This window comes from Gymnoscopelus microlampas (genome assembly GCF_963454915.1).
Source record: "Gymnoscopelus microlampas genome assembly, chromosome: 10".
Classification (NCBI taxonomy): Eukaryota; Metazoa; Chordata; class Actinopteri; order Myctophiformes; family Myctophidae; genus Gymnoscopelus; species Gymnoscopelus microlampas.
The window spans coordinates 22,439,478-22,465,598 of record NC_139947.1 but is presented as its reverse complement, the minus strand read 5'-3'; the positions used below and the strand labels follow the sequence as shown (position 1 = coordinate 22,465,598).

At 41.6% G+C, this 26,121-nt stretch overlaps 2 protein-coding genes across 8 annotated transcripts; one reads left to right on the top strand and one right to left on the bottom strand.

The window, feature by feature from the left end:
• Positions 1 to 252: 252 nt before the first annotated feature.
• LOC311054383 (uncharacterized protein) lies at positions 253 to 9,647 on the bottom strand. 2 transcript variants are annotated; one of them, XM_084070303.1, is made up of 9 exons: positions 9,506 to 9,647; positions 9,055 to 9,154; positions 8,666 to 8,837; positions 7,502 to 7,647; positions 6,852 to 7,028; positions 3,669 to 3,785; positions 2,294 to 2,380; positions 2,053 to 2,200; positions 253 to 1,189 (listed from the first exon to the last, which is right to left on the bottom strand). In XM_084070303.1, exons 1-9 carry the CDS (start codon positions 9,517 to 9,519, stop codon positions 1,167 to 1,169), a joined length of 984 nt encoding a protein of 327 aa, XP_083926429.1. In that variant the 5' UTR covers positions 9,520 to 9,647; the 3' UTR covers positions 253 to 1,166. The 2 variants fall into 2 exon arrangements, with proteins under 2 accessions (XP_083926429.1, XP_083926428.1); XM_084070302.1 differs by having other exon boundaries at positions 9,511 to 9,641.
• Positions 8,937 to 25,931, top strand: LOC311054382 (solute carrier family 35 member E2A). Of its 6 annotated transcripts, XM_084070297.1 has the most exons (10): positions 10,578 to 10,657; positions 11,091 to 11,234; positions 16,008 to 16,480; positions 16,740 to 16,875; positions 18,387 to 18,514; positions 20,668 to 20,788; positions 20,875 to 20,928; positions 21,095 to 21,167; positions 21,861 to 22,006; positions 22,871 to 25,931. In XM_084070297.1, exons 3-10 carry the CDS (start codon positions 16,198 to 16,200, stop codon positions 23,094 to 23,096), a joined length of 1,167 nt encoding a protein of 388 aa, XP_083926423.1. In that variant the 5' UTR covers positions 10,578 to 10,657; positions 11,091 to 11,234; positions 16,008 to 16,197; the 3' UTR covers positions 23,097 to 25,931. The 6 variants fall into 6 exon arrangements, with proteins under 6 accessions (XP_083926427.1, XP_083926424.1, XP_083926423.1 ...); XM_084070301.1 differs by lacking the exons at positions 10,578 to 10,657; positions 11,091 to 11,234 and adding an exon at positions 8,937 to 8,958; XM_084070298.1 differs by lacking the exon at positions 11,091 to 11,234 and having other exon boundaries at positions 10,568 to 10,657.
• The last annotated feature ends 190 nt before the right edge of the window (positions 25,932 to 26,121 follow it).

Below are 26,121 nucleotides of genomic sequence, written 5' to 3'. Positions count from 1 at the left end.
TATTCTGGGCATGTCATATTCTGCAAAAACAGCTGATCTACAAGCTCACAACACGTCACGACGCGTTCTGAGCTTGTATATCTGCTATTTTCGGTGAAGAGATTTGGTGTACAGGGGGAAAATGGGGGGTCCAAGTATAGACCCCTGGGGTACCCCGGGCACCGTAGCATAGGGTATGAAAGGATTGCACTGTCAGTTTGTTTCACTAATCATTTACTTGAGGAAGTAGAAATGCTATTTTGAAAATTGTTATTTAAAAAAACAACAACATTTTATTAAGAACTTTCAGTTTAAAAACATACATTGAGATTGAATTGTCAATCAAGTATTAAAGTGCAGCAGAAGTATCAATTTCCAAATACTTTTAGAGGTTAAAATAAGTTATTCCAGTGTTACTAAAAAAAGTGAAGAAATATACAGTATATTAACATGTACACGTACAGTATATAAAAAGCAGCAGTGTTAAATCAAGGCAGAATGTAATAGTAACACTTGAATAAAAAGCTGCATATCATCAGAAACATTCTTTGGTTTCTAGATGTAGAGCATTTTGTATAATTGTTGAACATCAAAAATCACTATGATGAATATAACTGTAAGCAAACGATAAGTTAAAACAGATAATAAAAATTAGAATCTACGAAGCCATTCTATGAATAAATGTCATACATTGAAATTATGTGCATGCAGCTTGACCAATTTCAATCTGGCATCCCTATTATTTTGTTGTTCCACATTTTCTGAAAATGCCAGCTCTAAAAGCTCACAACACCTCACACTGCAACACGTTGTGAGCGCCTAAATCTGCCATTTTCGTTACTTTTGAAATAGGGATTGAACAGTTGAGCTCTTGGCATCATACTGTACATGCTGCACTGAAGGAGAAGCATCTGCTGAACGTTTGAGTTAAATTGACAGAAATCCAACGCACAGAATGTGAGCCCACCGGAGCCCACTCTATCTGGCCTTTCAACTTTCAGCAAGATTTTTCAGAAAATGTTCATTTGTTAGTCATCTTAGCGGAATCGTGTTCAATGAAATGTTGGCTGAGTTCCCCTTCAACCACCAACCCAGAGAAAACTATGGCACTCCAATGCATTGTTCTGAACAGTAGGTCCATCTGAAATAACCGTGAACCACATCCTCCCTCCAGCGGTGTGGGACGTTTACTGCATAGTGGATGCAAACACTGTGGAGAGAATGCTTTGGTTACTGTCTGGAGAGTGGGAACGCTTTGATACACAAGCACAGTGAAGATCAGCAATTCAGAGGTTTCTGAGATCAACAGCGAAATAAAACATCTGTATGTATTTATATGTACAGGACAGGTATATTACCTCAAAGATTACTAGGTTATGGGTTTGTCTTTATAGGCAAAACATTTCTAAAATGTGTAAATAAATAAATAGAGGTTATATATAAGCCTATACAGCCTATAAAATAATGTCTAAAATATGGTTGAAACTGTTTGAATAAATGAATTGACATAATTTGCTTTGTCTGTTATGGGCCTGGTTTTAGTTTGAAGATGCAATCTATAACCTTTTGTTGGTTAAAATGACATTTTAACCAATCTGTAATGGTAGAGTATGTTAATACAATATAACTAACACAACTGTGTGGTGGATGTAGTTTGTCTCCCTGCTCGTCTATTGAGACATTTAGATCCTGTGGTCAGGTAGGACACCTACTGGTTGACAAGAGGTATTGCGTAGTAGAGGGCCAATAACAGCTTATCCTCTGCTAAAAACAACTTTCTGTCATAGTCATAGATATTTATGAAAGTTATAAATTGCAGCTTTAATCTGACCCCAGCTTGCCTCAACAAGTGCATGAAGACAAAGACAGCGGTGAGGTTGTAAACTTAAACCCTCTATACTTGAAAACTAAGTTGGCTCTGTACTTGGTCTGCTCTTGTTTCCCTCTACACCAAATCTAAGTTGGCTCTGTACTTGGTCTGCTCTTGTTTCCTTCTACACCAAATCTCTTTGCCAGCCCCCCCAACCCATTTTTTTCTGTATCTTTGGGGTTCAAGTGGTTAAGTGTACATACTCCTCTCCCTCAGGCCTCGGCCAAAGCTCCGGACCATTCTGTAGAGGGCCCAGAACAGCACCACTTTGATCAGGACTGAAATCAAGGCTCCGGTGACGGCAGCACCCTCCAGGGTGTACGATTTATCATGGCCCCATTTGTCGATGATCTGAAATCACAGAAAGCCATGTTCATCCAAACCGGCATTACATGTATTGAAATCCACGAATAAATCCATGACATGCTGGTGTTCACAACTCACCCTGTACATCAAATAAACAAAATAGGCCACTTCAGGAATGTTAAGCATAATGAATACCCAAACCAAGACCTTGGCTTCTTTTAAAACCTGAAATGAGAGAACACAAGAGATATAGTTACCACCTGTAAAGTTACATTTGTCTTACGTATCTACATGAGTAATCTCTCAGCACCACTGCCCTAAACATGTAGTGTTGTTGTTAGTAGGAATAACACATAAGTACCCAGGAGGAAGTGGACTAAGAAAGGGGAGGAGCCAAACAGAGTTCTACACAAAAAAGGAGGTGGTGCCCCCAGAGGCAATAACACAGGAAGGAAATATATAAATGTATAAATCGCTACATGAGTAATGTGATGATCAAGTATTTTTGACTTCCGTTGTCGCCACTCTCTCTTTATACCACTCTGGGAACACCTGGGCCTGGTGCTTCCAGTGTTAAAGCGACCAATCAGTGAAAACACCTGTGTGAGCTGAGTGCCTGCTGGTGTTCAGAAGGCCTGAACACGTATGTATTGGGCACACAAAGGACGTTTTTATATATGTTCAGTCCAGCAATCATTTCTGGCCCTTCGCAGGCACAGAATGTTGTCCGTGTGCAGCTCATGGAAAATTGGATATATTTGACTATATACACGTTTTCTGACAGAAATTTAAAACGGATGTGAAACTAATACTATAGGCCAATATCTGACTCAAAGTCGCAGGAATTAATACACACGTAGCGCCACAACTTTAAATGCAGCCACGAATAGTCTGCTACCCGGGCTGGCATAGGGGTGATCCATGGCTGTGTATCTGGAATACATGAAATGTAAGTAATATCACAGCCATTCTAGGGCTAAAAGTGTTAGGTACTGCTGGAGATGCTACTTTTGTTGTCTTTGCTGTTATGTCAGAGCACTGGTTTGTCATTTGAACAGCAGAGGGCACTGCTGTTAAATCATCGGGTTGAAGTTGATAATGAGTTGGCTTTGGGAAAAATAGTAGACTAGGACGACTTTGGACTGTGAAACATTAAAGCTGCAATCATGAACTTATTTGACGAATATCATTTTATTTTAACCAATCTGTACAGGCTAGACTAGAGTATGTTAATACAATATAACTAGCACATATGCAGTGGTTGGAGGTGGTATCCCTAAATTCAGATCCCAGATCCTAGATAGGGCGATTATGACTTCAATGAATTACGACAAATCAATATCATGATAATTTTAAAAAATTGCCTCAATTACGATTAATGATTGATTATCAGAAAGAAAAAAAAAGAGAAAATGTCAGATTTACAAAATGAGGATAGATATTTTTGGTTAATTGCCCAGCCCTAATTATGACAGATTCTCTCAGTGCCGATTCACCAGAGTGAGACACTTACAGCGATGGCCCCAACAGCAGCTGTGAGGCAGGCCCAGAAGATACCGAATCCCAGGATGATGCCGTTGAACAGTGACATGGATGCTGCAGCCATCATGATCAGGATACACAGGCACAGCTGGGAAATTAAAAACATCTCAAACAAGACACCAAAACTGCTTTTCAAAATAATGAACCACTTAAGCCTATTACCACTACAAGCTCACAACAGAACACTACACGAGTGAGCTTGTAGATATGCTTTTCTTTTATTAAAATGTTCGACTGTCATGCCTACAACAGGGTCTCCAGGTTGAAAGTTAATATATTGTATCCTTATTATTACAGACTCTGTGAAATACGTCCCACCAACATTTCGATTTGTACCTGTATGAGTAAGTGACAAATACATCTCTCTAGATCTTGAAGTGGTTAATTTGGTTTGAGAGTAAATGGGTTTTGTCTTTCTAGTGATGTCAGGAAAGGTATAACTCAGTTAAATGTTTTACATATATATATGAACACAGGGACCATCTCCATTGCTTAACAGAGTGTAGTATCTGTATTTTACCAGCTGGCCTTGTGAAAATGTGTACTGATAGACATACAGATACTAGCTAGAGAGCTGGTGAGCTAACAAGCAGCCACAAGTGGTTTCAATGAAGAATACTTGCAAGCTTTTCAAGTGTAACTTTTTTTTACATTTTACACAAAATGAAATGTGTGACAAACTGTGACAAACGGTCAAAATAAGGGTGAAACTGTCCCACTTGATTAAACTGAGAACAATGAGCTATTTTAGCGAGTTTTCAAAAAAATTGACAGCTTTTGCCTATAATGACATGCCCAAAATAGGGATACCAGGTTGAACGTGATTAAGCTTGACAGTTAAATAGCCTGCTACAGAGCAGGCTATTTCAGTGGCATGTTACCTTGGTTACTGAGCAGGGACTCTATCCACAGTAATGGAATGGAACTCTCACTTAAATTAGCCAGAAATATGTACAGTAAATAAGCCAGGATTTCTTCACTTTTTGATGGAATATCCCCTAATATAAAAGGGAAATAAGTTAAAAGTAATGATAAAATGTAATAATGAAAAGTCAGGCTTAAAACATGACATAAATATCTATATAACATAGTGTTTCAGAAGGGATTTAAAAGACAAAACTGGCCATTAACCGTGGGCCCTAAAAACGACAGGAAAGAAACCACAGCATTCAATCATCATTAACCTCTCATACATAGACATAAATACGTAGACGCCTCATAGGTCACTGGGCCACACGTCAACATTGCCCCCATATTAAGTAGGGTAGCTTGCCATAACTCCACTGCAGGAAATATGCCTGAGTAGGGTTGGGATCCAGAACCGGAGAAACCGAATCTAACATTAACAATTTACAATTTAGTCAATTAGCAGACGCTCTTAATCCAGAGTGATTTACAGTAAGCAAGGACAACACATAATAGGTAATACATGAAATACATAGAAAATAGTCATCTACGATCATAGGTAAACCAAGAACCTATTATCAGTCAAAATCTATAATCTGTACATTGAAACTATACACACGTAATTTGTAGCCAGGTCTACAAATGGCCTGGCATCTGTCTACATAACATGCTATCTAAGTTACATTTTAGCCTTTGCATTAAAGCCGGAATCAGTTCCATCACATTTGGAACTGTTTCCTGTTTCCATTTTATCACTGTCAGAGCTGGTATATGGACTTCACGCCTGCTATACAATTACAATACCGGTGGTTCTCAAAGGTTTTAATTTCAAGGACTATAACTCTGAGTGTGTACAAATGGAACCAAATTGACCCATCTATCTCGTTCCATTTGTACACTCTCAGAGTTACAGACCTGTAAAGGTCCCTTTGGAACCCCCTATAGGAATCCTTAAAGGGAACCGTTAGGGAATCGGACATCAGACTGTTTTTCCGGAGAATTCCGGACTAGCCTTTTCCTTACCTTTATATGATGTTATCATATCCTAGGACGAGTGGTACAGTAGAAAAACATCCCGAGTCCACCGCAGCTAAAAACCTGAGCGGGTGGTCCATGAGCTAGATCTCATATTTTTATCGCTCTAATCTTTTTTTTTGTTCATTTTATATGACGTTCATAATGACAGAAACCTTGCCAGAGTGTTTTTGTCCCAAATTGATCGCTGTAGTGTTTACAAGCGGCTCACATGAAATCACTGGTGAAATCTCTTCTTGCGAGCTTCGGGAGGGGCGCATCTAAACACAAACACCGTGGACAGTTTTCTGTCATTAGGAAAGTCAGATATCACCCAAAAAAAGACGCATGGACCTTGCGCTCTGGTTTTTAGTTGCGGTTGACTCAGGATGGAGTTATGAAAAGTTTCTACTGTACCGCTCGTCCTAGGACATAATAACTTACATCATATAAAAAGGTAAGGAAAAGGCTAGTCCGGAAATCTTCTTTAAGAGGGAATCGTTAACCGGGCTGAATCGTTAAAATCCTAAAGGATCCTTCCCAACCAGAGATTATAACTACACACGTCTAACATTTGTAACAAACCAAACCGCTTGCAAACCAGTTGAGAATTCCACGAGTTATGTTGATTTTACATGGGGCATACGTGCATTAGGAGGCATGGCTTGCCATAACAAATATGGCGGCCCGACGCATCTCTTCAATCAGCAGCAGCAGCCAATGCAGTATCTGTGTGTACTGTATATATCTATACCCACAAGGGCAGGCATGTGTATCAGGAAGAGTTGTTCCGATACCAATACCAGTATCGGAAAAGCTGCCGATACTGCCTAAAATGCTGGATCGCTATCGGTGTATATGCCAGTCTATGCCGATCCGATACCATGTACTTTACTCTTATTCTTACTGTACAATTTACATTATTATTTTACTAACATGGAGCTGCACTTTAACTATTATTAATGGATTTTTGATTTATTCCTAGATAACCAAATGGACCCGTAAGAGTCCATCTGGTTCAATTTGTTCATTCTCAGAGTTACAGACTTGGAAGGGTCGATTTGGAACCCCTTCAAGGGACCTGGACCCCACTTTGAGAACCACTGTCCTAGATAATTTTTTTATTACAAGATGGTATCGGATCAGTACCGACCGAATTGCGAGTTATCGGAATCGGTATCGGGAAGGAGAAAATGGTATTGGTACATCTCTAGCATCAGGAGTGCTGTCCTACCTGAGCCTGCAGGTCAAAGGTCACCATGGAGAAGCACAGGTTGAGCAGGAAGTACTGCTCCTGTAGGCTCTCCAAGGCCCCTCCCACACGGAACGCCATCATGTTGGGTCTCTGGATGAGCAGAGTGGCACAGAATACATGTAGCGCACCCACTCCCACGATGCATCCAAACCGCACCTAATGCATGGACATGTGTATGCACATACATTAGAGTTATAATAGGCAGTGGTATATTGTGATTGTATCACAGCTATGCAGCCGTGGTATATTAAAACATATAATGGAAAAGGTCTTGTTTGGCGCAATAGATATTCTTAAAATACCTCTGTACTATGTTAAATATGTCCTTGTAATACAGTACCATAGTAGCTGCTGTACAGATGCCATACCAGTGCTTTACCCCTTCATGAGCATTTTATTTAGAAATTTTAAGAAAATTATCAGTGCTTCAAATTATACCATAAGATGACATTCCATTCCACCCAGCCCTAATTGCTTTTATAACATATAACGTAGCCACAAAATTTACCCACAATCTTCACCAAAATGTCCCTTTGCTATCCAAAACGTAGCATTGGGCTAGTGATTAGATACGGTAGAGGTTCAATCATTGCATTTCAAGGGGGAGTCCCTGTTCAGCAGTGGCCTACCATTAGCTCCGGCTTGTCCTTTGCTGGGAGCACTGAGAAGTTGACCACTGATCTCACCATGACCACCAACACACTCAGCACAAAGACCACCAGCTCCTGCCTGTTTTCCTGCAGGATGCCCCGCGTGATGTAGTAAATGCAGAACACTGCGGAGACAAAACAACATTAAAAAGCGATCATGTAGAACAGTGTTCTCTCTATATTCTTAATAGATTGTCAAAACAACTCTGCAATTAATTAGAGTACAGTTTAGAAAGCCAAGAAAAAGTTTGTAGGTCATGTGGAGGATTCAAAGCCATGTCTAGGTCTGTCTGTGTTTAACCACATTAACCCTGGCGCCCCTATTTTGGAAAAAAAAAAAACGACAACATATATATAAAAATGTATTCTTATCTAAATTTGTCTACATGTTTTAAATTACCCAAAGTATTACGTGGTTTAAGGGCAACTTTGCTTTTTCTTTTTCTATCCAAATCATGTTGTTCTATTGTGAGGACATGTAAAATCTGACATAATACTTAATGTGTTCTCTGTGTCGAAGGTACAGTACACATTAAGTATTTTGCAACTTTCCGCATATTTCACATGTTTTGTAACTTTTCGCATATTTCGCAACTTCCCGCAATTTCAACACATAAAATTAAATAAATAATTACACTTGTGCTATTGTAGTAAAGGAGAATAACAGAACTGATAAAGCAGTAATTACATGATTATGGGGAAGTGAATCTTAATACACCAGAACACTTGATTGATACAACAGAACATTTCAGTAAACTAAGGTGAACTCTTGGGAAAAGGAGAAGACTGCCATCTAGGTTTGTTTTGTCTATGCTGAGAATGTTGAAGCTGCTGTGCTAATTTAGCTGTGAATTCCACAGAACCATTCATCCAGTTCAGAATTAAATCAGTAAATTGGGAAGTAAGTCCTTGGTGGGAAGTGGTCACAGCGATGGGAACTTTTCATCACAACGGAATGGCCTACATGATTAATCATCTTTACAGATGGCATGTGATGTGATCACATTAGGGAATGTCTGCATGGTTGGGATTCGGGGAAGTAAAGTTAATTTCCTGCAGATGGTAGCTAGCCAGGTAGCTGCCAGTTCACTAAATGTTCTGCTTGGGGAAAGCTAATCAAAGTCATGCCATGATGCCACTTACAGATTCCAACCAGCTGGATGAGCGACACGGTCAAGTCGTCTTCGTAGGTGTATGAGACCTTGCTCTGCTGGTAGATGTTGGACAGTGTGAGCCCGAGCAGTGCGAGCAGAGACGCCAGTGTGAAGCAGAAGTAGAGTTTCACCAGGAACGACAGCTCCGACCAAGGCTTGATCTGCAAAGCGAGGGGTGTTTGGGTCATCACTGACATGACGGGAGGTTACAACTTTGATTGGGAATAAAACATTAAGACAAGAACAGGGGGCCTCCCAACATCTGTGTTGACCGTGTGTCGTGTGAGCATATTATTTTCTGTATTTCACCCCTTGTTTTTCTCATCCAGTCATAAAATTAGAAAAAAAAATGGAATAAAAAAAGGAAAAATGACTTACGGGCCCACATGGTGTGGGGATCAACTCCTGGTGCCTTGGTCTCAGGTTTGGAGATGTGAGCTGGTCCGGGTCTTGTCCTTGCCGGCTGCCCAACAGAGGACTGAAATAGATGATGGGACAAAGTTCTAGACACATAAAAAAAATCATCCAATCCTTTTGCACACAGAAATACATCACAATTCTGACATTTAGACATAAGAACCTGTAGAATGCCTTTCATATTGTTATATCATTTAACTTGTTGAAATGGTTTATTTTTTGAGAATAGCAGCATCATAACACCAGCATAACATTGGATAACATCATATACTAACATGTTAAAAAAAAAAAAAACATTCATCCAGATGTGTCACATGATCTCACATCCCCCCATCAGCACCTCACTTATTTACGCTTTTAATTCGAAAACAAAAATCACGTTAAGTTTTCTCTTAAACACACAAACTCTCACCTTACTTCGTCCATTTCTCTCCCAGCTGTAACGCGGCCGTTAATACTACATCCCTGTAATTGTGTAACATCCCACTACAGCAGTGATCAATGTTACTATGGTTCACATCAGACCCATGTTATCAGAGAAGGATATATGTGTGTGTGTGTGTGTGTGTGTGTGTGTGTGTGTGTGTGTGTGGGTGTTTACTGTTACTGTACTTCCGCTTTGAAAACAGATGGATGTGTAGATGTGCGCATGCGCAAGATGTTCCGATCGACCGCGATCAGTTTGCCCATCCGGTAGAGAACGGATGCGGACCTGAGCATAGATATATATATCTATGGACCTGAGTATGTGTGTAGAGCAGGTGTCTTCAACGTTTTCAGGCCAAGGACCCCCTAGCTGAGAGAGAGATGAAGCAGGGACCCCCCTACTCTATATTGTATAAAATTGTGTTTCAGATTAAAGGCTTTTTTTGGTACTTTGTCAGCTATTTTTTCCCTCTACACCTATAGCCTCTTTGCCAAAAACAGCCGATCTACAAGCTGCGAGACGTTGAGAGCTTGTAGATCTGCTATTTTCGGCTAATGTTCCCATCAGAAAGGAATTCTAGGGTTCAAGTGGTTAATGTAAAAAACGAAATCCTATCACACAAAGATTTGGCGGACCCCCTATAGTAGCTCTCCGGACCCCCTGTTGAAGACCCCTGGTGTAGAGAACAATGGTGTAGAAATGACTGGATACAGTAGGCGGGCTCTAGACCGGATCATGAACACTGAACAGTAAACGGAATCCACCAGTCTGTCCACAGGTTACAGAGGTTTTAGTTCTTCCCATGAATAAAGCAAATCCATTTATACACATTAAGCTACATTAAGTAGCATAATTATCACTATCAAAACATGTCGTGTTTCCTCTAAAATCGACTACTATGAGGTAATCAAGGCAGTATTGTTTACATTTACAACAATGCCTTTCACTGTACTGTGCTGTAGTACAATGCCCAATTTATGCTCCGCCGTACAACGGTGTCGCGATCTCGCCTCTCACATGCGGATGCTATTGGATTTCGGTGCCAGGCACCGTGGTACGGCGAAGTATAGTCCTGGCAGGATCACCACCACCACCGCGCGCGTGCGTGCACCGCTGACAACGTTAAAGTGACGGACGGTAATGATTGATTATGTAGCCAATCTCCTCTTTTAAATGTGTCTGAAGAAAGTACAAATCAACTGACTGATGATCTGCAGATCATAAATGGACCCGCCGCCGTATGTCGCTACAGTGGCACGATCACACACACACACACACACACACACACACACACACACACACACACAGTAGCTACTACTGACTGGGTGCACAGGACAGGAGAGCACTCGTGTTCAGTGTCTGTTGTTGTTGTTATTGTGGTTGATTGTTGATAATAGAGAGAGACAGTCAGTGCTCCAGAGACAGTGAGGTGTTGCTGGCTTCGTCTGCATTGAGCTCAGTGTGTGTGTCCCATCTATCGGGGCTTCACTACACACCACGGTGACGGTTCGGTACGGTTCCACACACTAAGCTTTCTCTCTTTTTGTTCCATGCTCACTTCACCCTGCAGCTAAAGGCTAACAACGTTAGCTTAGTGTTATTGTTGTGTTGTACTTTGATTCCGGGGTGGCGGCGCCGCTGTCGTTCAACCAGCCGCAGTGGATTACACTTTCCTCCGAGCAAACTGCAAGTTTAGTTTACTGGCATTTACTGGGTGAGAATGAGACATTGTTTTTTTTTAACTACTTGTTACTTATTTGTTTGTTAGTTTTGTTGATTGGATGGATGTGTGTTTGAATGTGAAAGAGAATGAAAGCAACACGTTTCCTGTGCATGTTTTTTTTAGATTAGTGCATGTTTTTTAGATTATGAGTTTTTGATTGATTGATTGATGTACTTTATTTAGTAAGACATGAGAACAGTACATGACAGTACATAACAGTACATGGAAGTACAAATTCGCAATACAAGGTCTACTAAACTGGATAGCTCAGTTAAGCACGTAGCTTGTTTAAGATGAGATCCCCATGCACACAAATCATGTTGACATATAAGAGACAGACAGATAAACACACTACTATACAGAATGTCATACAATCAGTTTACAGGTTACTGGTATGAAGGGTGAAAAATATGTACAAAAAAGAAAGAGAGGGGGGGGGGGGGTTAGGTTAGGACATGGGGTAGGTTAGGACTTGGACAGGGGCCATTTTTGAATTGCAGCCTCCTGAAGGTGTATCTTTAGGGCATTTTTGAAAGTGAGTAGGGTTTTGCACTCCTTTACTCCTTTTGGTAGGGCATTCCACATTTTAGATGAATAGCATGAGAAAGAGTTCATTCCCTTTGTTGTGCCAAATCTGGGTTGAACATGGTTTGTGGAGCTGCCTCTGGTGTTATGATCATGGACTTGATTAACATTTTGGAAGTATTTTGACAAATACAGGGGGATCCCAATGTTGTGGTGTATCTTGAAGACCAGGCCCATAGCAAGTTGCTGTACTCTGTCCTCAACCCTAAGCCATCCAAGCCTAGCAAAATGATCAGGGGTTAGATGGGTTTTGTAATTGAGGCCAAGAAGTAGCCTTACAAGTTTGTTTTGGGATGTTTGGAGCCTTGTTTTTAGGGCCTTGGAGGTGTTGTGATACCATGAAGTGCATGCATAATCATAATGACCTTGTATGAGGGCCCCTATAAGAATCTTCAGAGTATTCTTACTGACTTTACGAACAAGCCTCCACATCCTCCGTGTTATTTTGTGGACCTTTTTGATCGTCTTTTCAGCGTTTTTGTCACCTGAGAGGTTTGCCTCCAAGATGGAACCCAGGTAGGTAATTTCCTCCTTTCTTGTGATAACATTTTCACCCACTTTGATCGTGAAACTCTCAGCCTTTCTAAGGTTAGGGTTGGACCCAAAGAGGATGGATTCAGTTTTACCCAGGTGTAATGAGAGTTTGTTGTCGGAGAGCCAGATGCAGATCTTGTTGAGTTCAGTGCTGAGAGTTTTCTCAACCTGCAGCCTGTCCCTGTCCGAGACCAGCAGAGCCGAGTCATCTGCGAACAGGAACAGTTTGCAGTCGCAAGCTGAGGACATATCATTCACATATATCAGGAACAGTAGTGGTCCTAGTATGCTTCCTTGAGGAACACCACAAGTCACTGGGAGAGGAGGGGACTGGGTGCCGTTTACTTCCACCACTTGCTCCCTCCCCTCCAGGTAGGATCTCATCCAGTTCACCGACGTGTCATCAAAGCCTATTGCTTTGAGCTTATTGATCATAATTGGGTGATTAACGGTGTCAAAAGCCTTCTGGAGGTCCAGCATGACCATGCCGCAATATTTGCCCTTGTCGACATCTTGTTTGATAGAGTCGTTCAAATAGAGAAGGCATGTGTCAGTGGAGTGGTTTGTTCTGAAACCAGATTGGAATTCGTAAATTAGATTTTTTTCGGCAAGGTACTTATCAACCTGTTCATAGACTATTTTTTCCATGACTTTCGAGATGGAGCTAAGAATAGAAATAGGGCGGTAGTTGCCAGGGTCTAATTGGTTTCCTTTTTTGTACAGAGGGGTCACTCTTGCTTTTTTGAAGTCGTTAGGGACCCGTCCCTGTATGATGGAGAGGTTTATTATGTGGGTAATGATTGGGGCAATGGAGGCGGCTGAGTCTTTTAGAAATTTAGCGGGGATGTTGTCGGGACCTGTGGCTCTGTGTTGTTGGAGTGCACTCAATTTTTTAAACACCTCATCTGTTGACACAGGGGAGAGTTTAAAATCATCTTTGCGTACACCCTGTTTATCGTAAAATGAATCAACATACTCTCCACCATGACTCCCAGAGTGAGGGGGTAGTTTTTCAACTAACTCTGAGGCCACGGTCGTGAAGAATATGTTGAGGATTTTACTCACTTCCCGTTTGGATGAAATGAGAGTGTCATTCACCTTGAGGTTTATGTTTGTAAACCTGGTTTTCAATTTCTTGCTGCAGCCTAGTAGGTTGTTGAATAGCTTCCAGAGCTCACGTGGTTTGTTTTGATTTTCCTCAATTTTGCCATCGAGGTAGCTTTTTTCTGCTAACAGCAGCATGCCATTAACCTTGTTTCTTAGCATGTTTTTCTCTTTTTTGAGTTTCGCTACGTGGGATTCGAGACCTTTGTTGAAGCTTTTGGCAAGTTTGATCCTACTTTTATGATAGTCAGAACACTTTTTGTCTCTGACTTTCATGGTAGTAAGGATATCCGAATTCATCCATGGAACCGAGCGGGTTTTGACCCTGATGGTTTTCATGGGAGCCACACTGTCCAAAATTTGAATGAATTTGGTTTTGAAACCAAGCCAACATTCGTCTACCTGTGTGCTGTTTAGTACGTCGGACCAATCCTGTTCCTCCAGTCTGTGATCTAAGTCCTCACTCTTGTAGTTTTTGAGGTCTCTGATCGTGACTGTTTGGTGGTAACCGGTCTTAGGTTTACGTTTCTTTCTGGTGCAGAAGATCATGTTATGATCAGATATGCCACAGGTAGTAACACCACTATTGAGGATTTTGTCCTTGTCCGTTGTTAGAATGAGATCTATGATAGTTTGAGTGGAAACACACAGCCTTGTGGGCTGAGTGATCAGCTGGTGGAGTGAGTGCCGATTACAAAACCCCCTGAATGACTTAAACACTGACGCTTCCTTACGGAGCATGTCAGTGTTAAAGTCACCAAGAAGTACTGTCTCCTCATTGTCCACTTTAGCTAAACATTCATCAAGTCTATCATAGAAATCAGTCTGGTTAGGAGGTCTGTATATGGTACCGACTAGCACAGGTTTAGCATTTTCAAAAATGATCTCGACCCACACAGCTTCAATGTCTGCATCATTCAGGTCTTCACGAAGGATGCAGACATTGTCTTTATGTACATACATGCATACGCCGCCCCCGTTTCTGTTTCTATCTTTTCTGAAAAGTTTGTAGTTTTCAATCTCAATATCAGTATCATCTATCGTATGATCAAGTTTCGTTTCAGAGAAAGTTAAAATGTCAACCTTACCATCATAAAACATCTGCTTGATTTGTGTTAGCTTGTCTCCTACAAGGGAATTCACATTGAGGTGTATCATGTGCAAGCCAACGCCAAACGATTTTTTCATTTGTTCAATGAAAAGATGACTGTCCACTGATAGTCCACAGAGAGAAGCAGTATCGGGGGGGGAGGGGGGTGTTGAGGTGTTAGCGTCCATCAAAGCCTCTGTTTCGCTGTGCGCGGCCATCTGTGGGGGTTGGGGGGGGGTGGGGGGTTGGGCATCGTCTGGTTCTCGGTGGTAAGCAACCAGCTGTGGGGCTTGGGGGATGGGGGGATGGGGGGTTGAGGGGGGCCTTCGTCTGTGTCCACGGGGGTCCATCCTGGTCCTTGTGCCGCCTGGAACCGCCAGAAGTGTCCGTGGATAGGTTTCTTCCGTTGCGCAGCGTCTCTCCGTCGCGCGTCGTGGAGCGGCGAGTACAGCTGTGGTGTTGATGCAGTCCGAGGGTGCGTTGGCTTGTTGGGAACGAGAGCTAGCGGCGTGGGTTTGTTGTTGTTGTGCGACGTTGTCGCTGGCAACGATAGCAACGTTAGCAGCGCTAGCTTCGTTGGCCAAGTTTGCCTCTCTCGCCAGACGGGCAGAAGTTTGCCTGGTGGTAACTGGGCCTGGATTAACGTGGATATCACCCGACAGGAGAAGAAGAATGATGATTAAAAATCTTCGGTCCATGCGTCCTGTCGGGGGCGCGTACTTTCTAGTCGAGTCCATGGCGAGGAGGGTATGGAGAGCTCCAGCCGCGAACCCCAGATGCTTTGTTTCTGTAGTGTCGAGTAGGTAGAAGTCCGAGTGTTTTTCGTTTTTCATTTCCCGTGGATTACCCTTTTCTGTCTCCATCAGGTGTAGATTTTGTGGGTATTCTAGGAATGAATCCGTCGTCCACGAAAGGATGAAAATGAAAAGTAAATCCAGTGAAAAACTGGCAAATATGTTGCCGTGAGAGCGCGTCTCCAAACGGGAGCGCGGAGAGCGCGTCTTCATGCGACTTCTCATCTCGACGTCTAGACTAGTCTGGAGTCAGAGAGCCACGAGAGAGAGCCACGTATCAGTGTGATCTGTAAAAACCCCTAGTGCGCATTTAACTTTCCGCAAAGGGTGCATTTGGTTCCATTTATACTGTCTCAGGTACAAATGGATAAATGAGCACAGGATGTTTCTCTGTAAAGATGCTATTGCCAAGTTTAACTGATTGTTTAAAGTTTAGACAATCAGTCCAAAATGCACCCTCTCATATTATCAACTTAGACTTTAAAATGATAATGTGAGAGGGTGCATTTTCTTCATAACTAATGAGATCCTGAGCCTTGCTGGCAAGTAAAGGACATTTAAGAACACAGAGGATTGGATAGAACTAGAAGGGAGTGTTTCAGATACTTAATCCTATATCAATAAATGATGGCTGATAACAGTGTGTTTACTTTCCAGCTGCTGCTACAGATACAGGGGAGCCCTGCCACTTCAGTCATGCCCTGTAGCCAAGTGGAATGACGGGACGGCTCCACAGAAGATGGACTGACGAAGCCTGCATCGCACCCCTCCTCACCGTCCCTCCTTTGTACGCACCTGTGGGACTGGGACCCCTTTGGATCTTCCTCGGGCACCATCAGGCATCATCATGCCGACCAAGAACGGGCAGCCCGTGAGGCACGCGCTATCGAGCCTCCTCTCGCCGTTTCGGAACCGGCAGGAGCGAGTGGTGCTGGCTCGCAGCGAGAGCCTGTCGGGGGAACATGTGCTGAAGATCACGGTGACGGAGACCACGGTGATCGAGGCCGAGTCCGGTGTGTGGAATTCGCGCTCCCTGACGTACCTGGGCCTGTGGTACTTCTTCAGCTTCTGCACGCTGTTCCTGAACAAGTATATCCTGTCACTGCTGGAGGGAGAGCCCGGCATGCTGGGTAAGGAGATAGACGAAGGGGCACGGCCCACTTTCCTTGCAGACGACTTTTATGCCTGTGTAGATTTTTTTTTAAATGCAAAGTGTATATCATGTGTTACTTTTTGGTTATTTCTATCTCAGGTTCCTTTTTTGTTTTGTTTATTTGTTTCTATTGACATTTGCACGCAGGCTAAATGCCTAAAATGTAGTGTGTCTGATTGGAGCTGTTTCCAAAACCAATCTTATTTTGTGACTGATTATCTTGTGTTCACTCCCAGGTGCTGTCCAAATGCTCTCCACCACCATCATAGGGTGCCTGAAGATGTTTGTCCCATGCTGTCTGTATGAGCACAAGTCCAGGAGCGAGTATCCCTCCAACTTTGTCATGATCATGCTTTTCGTTGGGCTCATGAGGTGAGTTTGTTCCCAGAATATGCACTTGGATGTAGGGTTTGGTTTTGAACGGGACAGGTGGAAGCATTGACAGCCCCTGGAATGCAGAGTCCAAAAATACTTATTTGTTACAACAACAGACAGGATGTACTTTCACTAGTGGTGAAATTTGAACAGGCACACCACTGACGGAATACAGAGAAGCTCAACTTACAGCCTTATTTGCATTGTGGCCCAGGTACGAATTACAAATAAAAGCATTACTAATGAGGCACTCTGGTGTCTCAGCCTGTAAGACCGACCACATAATTGCACTTAAGAAAAGGTGGCCGGTCCCGGGTGGTGGTCTGCATTACATGTCATCCCTCCCTCCTCTCTGCCCTTAACCCAGTTTTCTGAAACAGTATATAGCTAAAATCAAAAATGACACACATGCTTGCTCGGATTGAATGGGTTAAAGGCTAATTTATACTGTACTTCATTACTCAACGGAAATAACTTCCATTCAACTGAAAACATGTTAGGTCAGTTATTTTTGGAAAGTGTCACGGTCGTACAACAAAATATAAATTAGGCTGTAATGTACAATGTCTCTGTCAACCCTCCTATCCGAAGAAAAAAATGTATAACTAGAAAAAGTGCTCCTTGGAGCACAGGTCTCCGCCAGGTCAGGTAGGTTATTGTGGCCTCCTGGTGGCGCTATAATAGGCCAATGTGAAAAGGGTGCCATTTCTTCTTAGTTACTTTCATGGCAAGCAGGCACTGCATTCATGATTTGAGGCATTTTGTTCCAAAAAAATGTTCTGATAAACTAGACCTGCTGGTGGCGCTATAACAGGCCAATGTGAAAAGTGGGGCATTTTTTCCTCGGCCTAGTGGGAATGTGCGTGCACAATTTCACGGAAAATGCACGCTGCGTTATAATACGTAATATTGATTAGTGGTTGTCTCTCTGCGTATTTATTTCATTCCCTCTTCACATATTAGAAGGCCAATATCAGTCACCAGAACCAAGAACGGGTGTTCATTGTATCTAACATGGTTAAAATGGAGTTTGAAGTTGCTATGGGTTAATATAGGAAGTTAGGAAGGGGGTGTGTCTGATCAAATGAATATCTAAATATTGAATCAAGCAACTGAAAAACTGTCTGGGGTGCACACAAAATGATCCCAAACATTGTGAAGTGAAATATCCCTTTAATCTCAAATAAGCCTATGAAACAACTTCAGCTTAGCTATCAATAAAAGCAGACTAACAGACCCTCAGGTACCAAAGCAAAACCTGGTATTGTGATGCGCAATTAAGAGTGTTAAGGCCTTTGCAGACAGGGTGCGATTTTCCGCACGGAAAAAACGGACAATATCATTTTTTAAATGAACACATGGTTCTCAATGACCACATGCACTCAATCGAACCCAGTTCGATTCGTGCGTCTTTTCGCATGCGGTAAAAACTGATTGACTAATCGCACCCTGTGTGCAAAGGCCTTTAGTGTTGACTTCCTGCTTGTCTTGTTTGGTCCATTTATCAGGTTCAGCACTGTGGTTCTGGGCTTAGTGAGCCTGAAGAACGTGGCCGTGTCCTTCGCTGAGACTGTGAAGAGTTCTGCGCCCATTTTCACTGTTATCATGTCCAGGCTGATTCTGGGAGAATACACAGGTAGATGACATGAGAACATCAAAGGATGTGTGCTCCATTGTTTTTATTGGTCTTCTGGTTATTACTTCTGTTATATAGCACCGAAGTCTGACGTAATTTACACATCCTACCTGGGTCGCGTTCCCCCCCCCCCATCCTGAATTCCCATAGATGTGTTTAATATTGCGTCAAATAAGAACTGTGTTCCAAAAATGGACTCTTGTGGATACGAAGCATCAACTGACGGTGAGAAAACGCTAATGTTACTTCCGCCGAATTAGTACAATTTTCGCCAGAAACGGACTGTATCAACTATGAGTGACTGACTATCATAAATCAGAGCCACCTCCCTGACTATATCGCTGAGACAGTTTGTTTATTTTCGGACCACAATTCTTATTTGAGACGATTTTAAGATGACCCAATGTTATTCTCCATAGAGAAATTACTTCTGCGACCCAGGGGATGAACGAGTGACGTCAGGACTTCTGTGCTCTATGATGTATGTGCTTTAGTGCTGGTCACAAAAATGCTGTTTGTTGGCAAAGAGTCATATGTTACATTACAAACAGGTTTGCAAACAGGTTCTGTATGACAAAGTATTCCCCCTAATTGACCTCAGCCTTTAGAGATCTAGTATCAGTTTCCATAACACCTAAGCCTATAGTGGAACACGAAAGCCTCTACTAAGCTACAACTTGGCTACTTGGTGAAATAATATAATAGTTGAGTGACTCATTAACTCATTCACTGCCAGAGTTTTTCATAACAGTCAGCAGCCAATGCCAGTGTTTTTGAGCATTTTTATGAACCTTTCAAGAGCCACAGAATAAGAGTGTCTCTGCTTCCGTCGGGGGAAAAAGTGTGTCACCGTGACCCTCCGTTATTTTGTTATTGGCTGTTGAATATAGCTTGTTCTCGCCAAAAACGCGTAGGGAAAATAATCGAAATCCTTTAACATTAGATCGAACAGGGCTGGGTTTGTTGTGATCACGTTATTTCCGGGTATACTCTTCTCCGGAAGTCATAGGATCACTCATAGGTTGGCGAAGAGCGTCATCTAGCGTAAACACTGAACACTGTTTTGACGTGTTGCACGTCATTGGCACTCTGGGCTTTGGAAAAAATTGAGTTAAGCACGAGTTAAGAATGAGTTAAGCATCCACTAAAATCTGAATGTAAATACACTCTAAGAGGTGTGGTTTGATTGACATCTCTCAGACTCCACCTATGTCAAACAATCTCAACTGTGTGCACACAGCAATGGCTACTTCTTTTTTCACACCTCAGAAGAATAAATGGGATATTTTAATTGTAAAAGTGTGCAGATAGAGCGAGAGAGAGTGTTTTTTGTTATGATTGGTTTGTTTAATTAATTGTGTACATTTTTTTTTGTGTAAGTGTCCAAGCATAACCAGGGGGCAGCGGTGGCCTAAAGTTTAGAGGACCGTGCTTATGGCCGAAAGGTTCCTGGTTCGATTCCCCAGACCAGCAGAAAAAAATCTGGCAGGGGAAATTGATGACCAACACTCACTCACCCCCCCCCCCCCCTCCCCATGACACCATTGAAATGCCTTGAGTGCCTTTGCTCAGTATTCAACAGTATTAAGGCGGCGGCGGAAGGCGTTGGAAATCGTCTGTTGCCGAAAATATGTTGTAGATGGTGCCGTGCCGACGCTCGTGTCTTGTTGTGTCAGGATTTGTAGGATAGCATAAGCCGACTGGTTGTACTGGCCAGTTCCCAGGTTTTAATGTGTGTGTGTGTGTGATTGTAAAGCAGGATGCTGCTGATAAAGAGTGTGCTCAGCGAACCTCTCCTGGATAAATAAAGGGTTAAAAAAAACTGCCAAGTCAAACCCAATATCAAAGACATTTACAAAACTTAAATGACAATATTATGAATTTGAAATTAAACTATTTTCTTTTAGATATTATTATGTACACGAGATCCTAAATTACATAGTTAGATGGTTATTGTGGATTTGATTTTCGAGTGGCTCTAAAAAAGGTTGTGGTGATAATTAACCCTTATTCTTGCCTTTGAAATGGCCTTGCCTTGAAGTTCAGGCCAAGTTCACACACATATGGTTGTAGATGACAATGTACAATTAGGTGTTGATCTGATGTATATGTATGCGTGTGCACTGTGCACATGTTCTTTTCTCTTCATGTAGGACTCTGGGTGAACCTGTCCCTGTTCCCTGTTATGGCAGGCCTGTCTCTCTGCACAGCCACAGAGGTCAGCTTTAACATGCTGGGTTTTTCTGCAGCTCTCTCCACCAACATCATGGACTGGTACGACATGCAGGGCAGGAATTTCAAAAATGTCACAATACTATAACACTTCTGTGACTTGACCAACCGTTCTCTCTGTGTCTCAGTTTACAGAATGTGTTCTCCAAGAAGTTACTTAGTGGAGACACATATAAATTCAGGTAAAATTAATATCATGTAAATGTTTTTAATGTTCACCTATAATGACATGCCTAAAATAGGGATGGCCGGTTGAACAGTTGTTTGATTCCTGTTTTATTGAAATGGCATGCAAATGTGTTTATTGCGTCTAAAAATGTTTATTATGCAACACGGTGTCTTTTTCAGCGCTCCAGAACTGCAGTTCTACACCAGTGCTGCAGCAGTCATCATGCTCATACCCGCCTGGGTATTTCTTTTAGTAGGTCAAAGTTATTTATTTGTATTCATTTTTTCAACTTACTTTTGCATAAGTATGCTATGGGAGGCCTTGTACCACTGACTAAAATGAAAAAGGCCTGAATTGTGAGTTTTGTTCTACCAATTGCCTATCTGACATTTGTGGGAAAATCAGTTCTGAGATAGCTTTGAAGTTGGAGTTGCAGAAAAATCTCACAATGCTGAGATATATATCTTCACAGTTATGGGGGGGGGGGGGCTCTGAATGCAAAGCCGAAATTGGAAGAGAAAACTTGTTCCTGTGTGGAAACTTGTCTTGGACTCAGATGCTGCAGATGACTGAAAACAACATGTAAACAAAGCAGCACACACATAGTTAACACACATATTGCACATTACACATATTGCACATACTTACACAACCAATAATAATGCTAAGAAGTCCATGAAGTAATTGCACAGCTCCTGCATCCTCAAGCAACATTATTTAAAATGTTAAGAGGAAGGTACAAACTGAAATCTTGTCTACTGCATAAAACATTTTTCTTAATGTTTCCTTTTTCTTAAAGTTCCCCTGCAATCACATGTTTTTGTCATGGCTGTGCTTAATACATACACAGAATACAGCAATGAATTGTGTATCATTAACGGTGTATGGGATCAAAGTTTAACTTAGAATTCTTATCATGTTCCCAATACTCCACTGTGTCCCCAGGACATTCCACTGGTTGGGAAGAGTGGCCAGAGCTTGATCCTCAGTCACGACATTGTCCTGCTGTTGCTCTTTGATGGTGGCCTGTTCCACTTACAGAGCATCACTGCCTACGCTCTCATGGGTCGCATCTCCCCGGTTACGTTCAGGTAAGGTGAAATATGAGTCGTATCTGGCTACAATTACCAAAGAACAAAAAAAGACACAGGAGGCTTACAATGTGATTGTCTTGTCCTAGCCTGGGACCAGACGAATCTGCGAGTGCAAAAAAAAATTACACTCTGCGATTTGGGTCTGGCACCGCTCCATAGAGAATCCATTTCCTGTTCCAGAAGACATGTGTAACCAATCAGGGCCCAGTATTCGAATATGGGCGACTGTAATTGGTAGTTGGTTGTAGGTCTAACCAATTGCGTCGAGGGCCATTGTTTTGATCCCGCCCCTTGGGAAACAAAACGTCCTCATGGAAGCACCAGACTCATATCCACGCAGTGATATAGTCTAGCTACGCCAGGCTAGTCTTGTCCTGTACTAAAGTAGATAATACAAATTCACAACAACAGCACTGCATTCATAAGAAGATGAATTCACTGGGCACATAAGCTATATAGCAGGGAAGGATAGTCCCGTTCCCATTGCATTTCTGACCATTTCAGCCCATTCCCACAGTGGTTTCATTTATGACCGCCCACAGTTAAATTCTGACCTCCCGCACTCAGCAAAATGTCTAGTCCCACAATATTTCCATTGAGACACAAATGCATTGCAAACAGAAACGGAAAGCGAGAAAGACAAACAAACAAAAAACTAATTTCTGGGGAAGTGGGTTTAAGTCATGTTGGTAAAGGAAATAAATGATACTGAAAAACAAGACTTCAAATTCGACCACATCTTACATGGCTAGTTAGAACCCCAAAGTATGCTTTTGAAGTTCTTCACCATTGTTATGTGCAAGCTTTAGGTTTGAAATGTGTTATTAACACCTCAAACTTCAACCTCCAACTTGTCCCCAGTGTTGCCAGTACTGTGAAGCACGCCCTGTCCATCTGGCTGAGTGTCATAGTGTTCAGTAACCACGTGACGGTGCTGGGCGCCGTTGGCACCGGCCTTGTGTTTGTCGGCGTCTTCCTGTACAACAAGGCCCGGCAGATGCAGAGAGAGACCCTACGGGCCATGGCCACTGAGCAGCACAGCAAACCACTCCTGCAGGACCAGGACTTTCAAGCCCCCACGTCGTAGCGTGGACTCCACAGTAATGCTGAGGAGATTAAAACACTGCTTAAAAGAGGGAGGACATCTCTCAGCCAACCTGTGTTTATTTGGACAAAATGTCTGGGGCTTTGTTTTCCCTTGTATGCATTCCAAAAAAACGAATTCTTGGAAAAAGGAGGATCCTTACAAATCCCCTTCGTATTTTAGAAAGAAACACGACTACACTACTATCTCTGTGCACATAGATTCCTTTTTTTAATTCAATTTATGAAAGCCCTGCTTTTGTTTTGTTCCTCTCTTAACTACTCCTTGTTGAGAGTTGGAGAGGCCTTTCAGGGTCCAATGTGAACGTGCCTTCATTCACTGACGTTTGAGCACGGTCAGGATGAACAAGGACTTGCCATGCCTGTGGACCAGTACGGTAGGAGTTCCCTCTGTTTGGATAAGCACTCACCACGCCCATGGACAAATATGTTGTAATATGTATGTGCGAATGTAAAAATTCCCTTTATTAGTTTCACTGTTGCTACTGTTAGGGCTGTCGCGATCATGAAATTGTAGCTAACGATTAATTGTCCTACAAATATTTTGCGATTTAAGGATTTTTGTGTTTTGGGCATTGAACATTGGAAAATCTGAATACAAATGACATCCATATTTGCCTTTTAGGCTTTGTAAACACAATTGCACAGGGAAGATGTTACAAATAACTTTGATTTATTAGTCAAAAATATAAACACAGGGTACAGTAATACACTTTTTCCATCGTGGTCCTATGTATTCAATTCACTTAAAAGTACTTAAAATATACAAAGCTTGTTACCAAAATGTACAAAGAAATTACTGGCCAATAATCTAATTAAATAATGTACTATGGCCAAAACATGCCCTATACTTAAATGCCCTTACTATAAATTTGATACTTTCAAATATTTTCAAAAATAGCAGATCTATAAGCTCACAATGCTTTGCATTGTGAAAAGTTGTGAGCTTGTAGATCTGCTCTTTTAAAATGTATGAACAATTTTCAACATTTCTGAAATGTTATGTCCTAAATATAGGCCCCCAATAGGGATGCCAGGTTGAAAATGGTCAAAAGAGCATGGATAACGGTGTGTAAATAATGATGGAAATATGACATTTCTGTTAATTTCATCCAGCTGTTTTTATGCAGAGGAATAGAAACCATTCTAACGATTATGCAAAATAATTGCGATCAGACAATTATGTAATAATTGTGACAGGCCTAGCTACTGCACTTCTTTTCCTGTAATGATCCTAATAATGGTCCTAATCTCCATTAATTAACCCAATATCGTTTCTTTCCAGTTTGCCAATTGTTTACCAGTTTTCCCCTACCTTCAATTATCTGTGGTTATAAAACGGGTGTATGTATAATAGGGTTGTTGAAATCTTTCACTTTGTTGGACCTAGTATGATCATAACGTTTGTTTTGGGGTATTGTGTCACTGGCAACATACTGCTGCTTTTGTCCAGGCAACATTCATGACTGTATTTGAACGGAGGTTATGTACTGTATGTATGGGCTTCAGTATTTGAGAAGTGAAGCCTGTCTGAAGCTTTTTTTAGTCATCGCCTTTTGACACATTTTCAAAGCAACATGACACTTGAATGACAGACACTGCATTCAGGTAATGCATAGGCGTCTACCACTCATTGTTCTTTAGGTTCTATTGTGGTATATCCACCTTCAATTTAGCTTTCTTTCCCTTGGTTGCTTTAACAATGTTTTTAACAGCACAGAATGGTTTAGGAATTGGGACCACTTCACCTGAACTTTATAACAAAATAATACTATATAATACTAATTGGTGCATTATTAAATAAGTTAATAATTCCAATCCTTATGTGAGCTATCATAAGGTGTGTCAGTGCATCACTCCTGTCTTTTGTTTAGTGTCTCTGCAGACACTAAACAAAAGCCTGTTTTGCAGGTTAGCTAGCCATTGTTAATGTGTTGTTATAACATTCTAAATTTAATGTAAGAGTAAATGTAATAGTTCTAGGCTCTAGAACAATTACATGTACTCTGCTGTTGTGAAGCGCCCCAAATTAACATTTTACTTTTATACTAAATAAAGAATGTACAGTGTTGATGACATTGTTCTAAAAGGGATCATGCTCTGTGATGCCTATCCTCACAGGCCGGGCATGAATTGTTTTCTATGTTCCTTAACCGATTACTTGCCCTGCCCTATTACTTATGACTAGCAAAAATAGCCTATGTAGATCGGCTCCCTATGACATTTTGAAAAGTTGTGCCTATGACATGCCAAAAACGGGGACGCTAGGTTTAAAGTGGTAAACATATTTTTTGCCTTGAACGCCTTTCTTTTTGTGCCAGCACACGGCACATCATGGTCTGAACCATAGGAATGGTGGCAGATATTTCATGTGAATGCTTATCGCAGATTGTTGGCTTTATAGTTTATAGCTCTTGGCTGAGTTGCCATCGATTTTTCAGTCAGTCTTACATTTGTGCTATGTTATGTGGACCTGTGTAGCTGGGCTCGGAACAAACCACCACAAATGGTGAACGGTGATATTCTGCAAATTCTCATGTATTCTAAAAATCAGAAGTGGAAAAGAGTACTTTTTGTTCTTCATCTTAGAACTGTATATTTTTGGGAAGATGATTTATATGATGAAAGGTGTAATAATATTCAATGGATATACAGTACACAGATATAATTCTGCTCATGATATGATGTACATAGAGATGTAATGTTTTAATGTGGAAATAAAATATCTTTGTAACTGCACTTTGTTCTACCATTTGGAACTTCTGTTTTTGCATTGTAGACCATACTTTTAAAAATAATAAAAAGAAAAGCAAAACAAGTCCATCTCCCATTATTGACTTAATGCTCTCATGATGTGACACTAATACTTGTAAAGAAAGACTGACAACTTAAATGGCAAACTAACTGCATAATGCTTTGTCACAAGTCTCTGTTTTTCTTTGAAATCATTTGTTTGTATTTGACAAAAGTTCATAGCTCATAGGGTGTGTTATTGATGAAGTTCACTA

Excerpts from the sequence above, each read along its gene's own strand:
- LOC311054382 (XM_084070301.1), top strand. The coding sequence starts at position 16,198 with ATGCCGACCAAGAACGGGCAGCCCGTGAGGCACGCGCTATCGAGCCTC. Across the intron at positions 16,876-18,386 it reads CTTTTCGTTGGGCTCATGAG|GTTCAGCACTGTGGTTCTGG; the intron begins GTGAGTTTGTTC and ends TCCATTTATCAG. Across the intron at positions 22,007-22,870 it reads ATCTCCCCGGTTACGTTCAG|TGTTGCCAGTACTGTGAAGC; the intron begins GTAAGGTGAAAT and ends ACTTGTCCCCAG.
- LOC311054383 (XM_084070302.1), bottom strand. The coding sequence starts at position 9,575 with ATGTTACACAATTACAGGGATGTAGTATTAACGGCCGCGTTACAGCTG. Across the intron at positions 2,201-2,293 it reads TTGTTTATTTGATGTACAGG|ATCATCGACAAATGGGGCCA; the intron begins GTGAGTTGTGAA and ends CTGTGATTTCAG. Across the intron at positions 1,190-2,052 it reads CCGAGGCCTGAGGGAGAGGA|TGTTTGCATCCACTATGCAG; the intron begins GTATGTACACTT and ends TTCTCTCCACAG.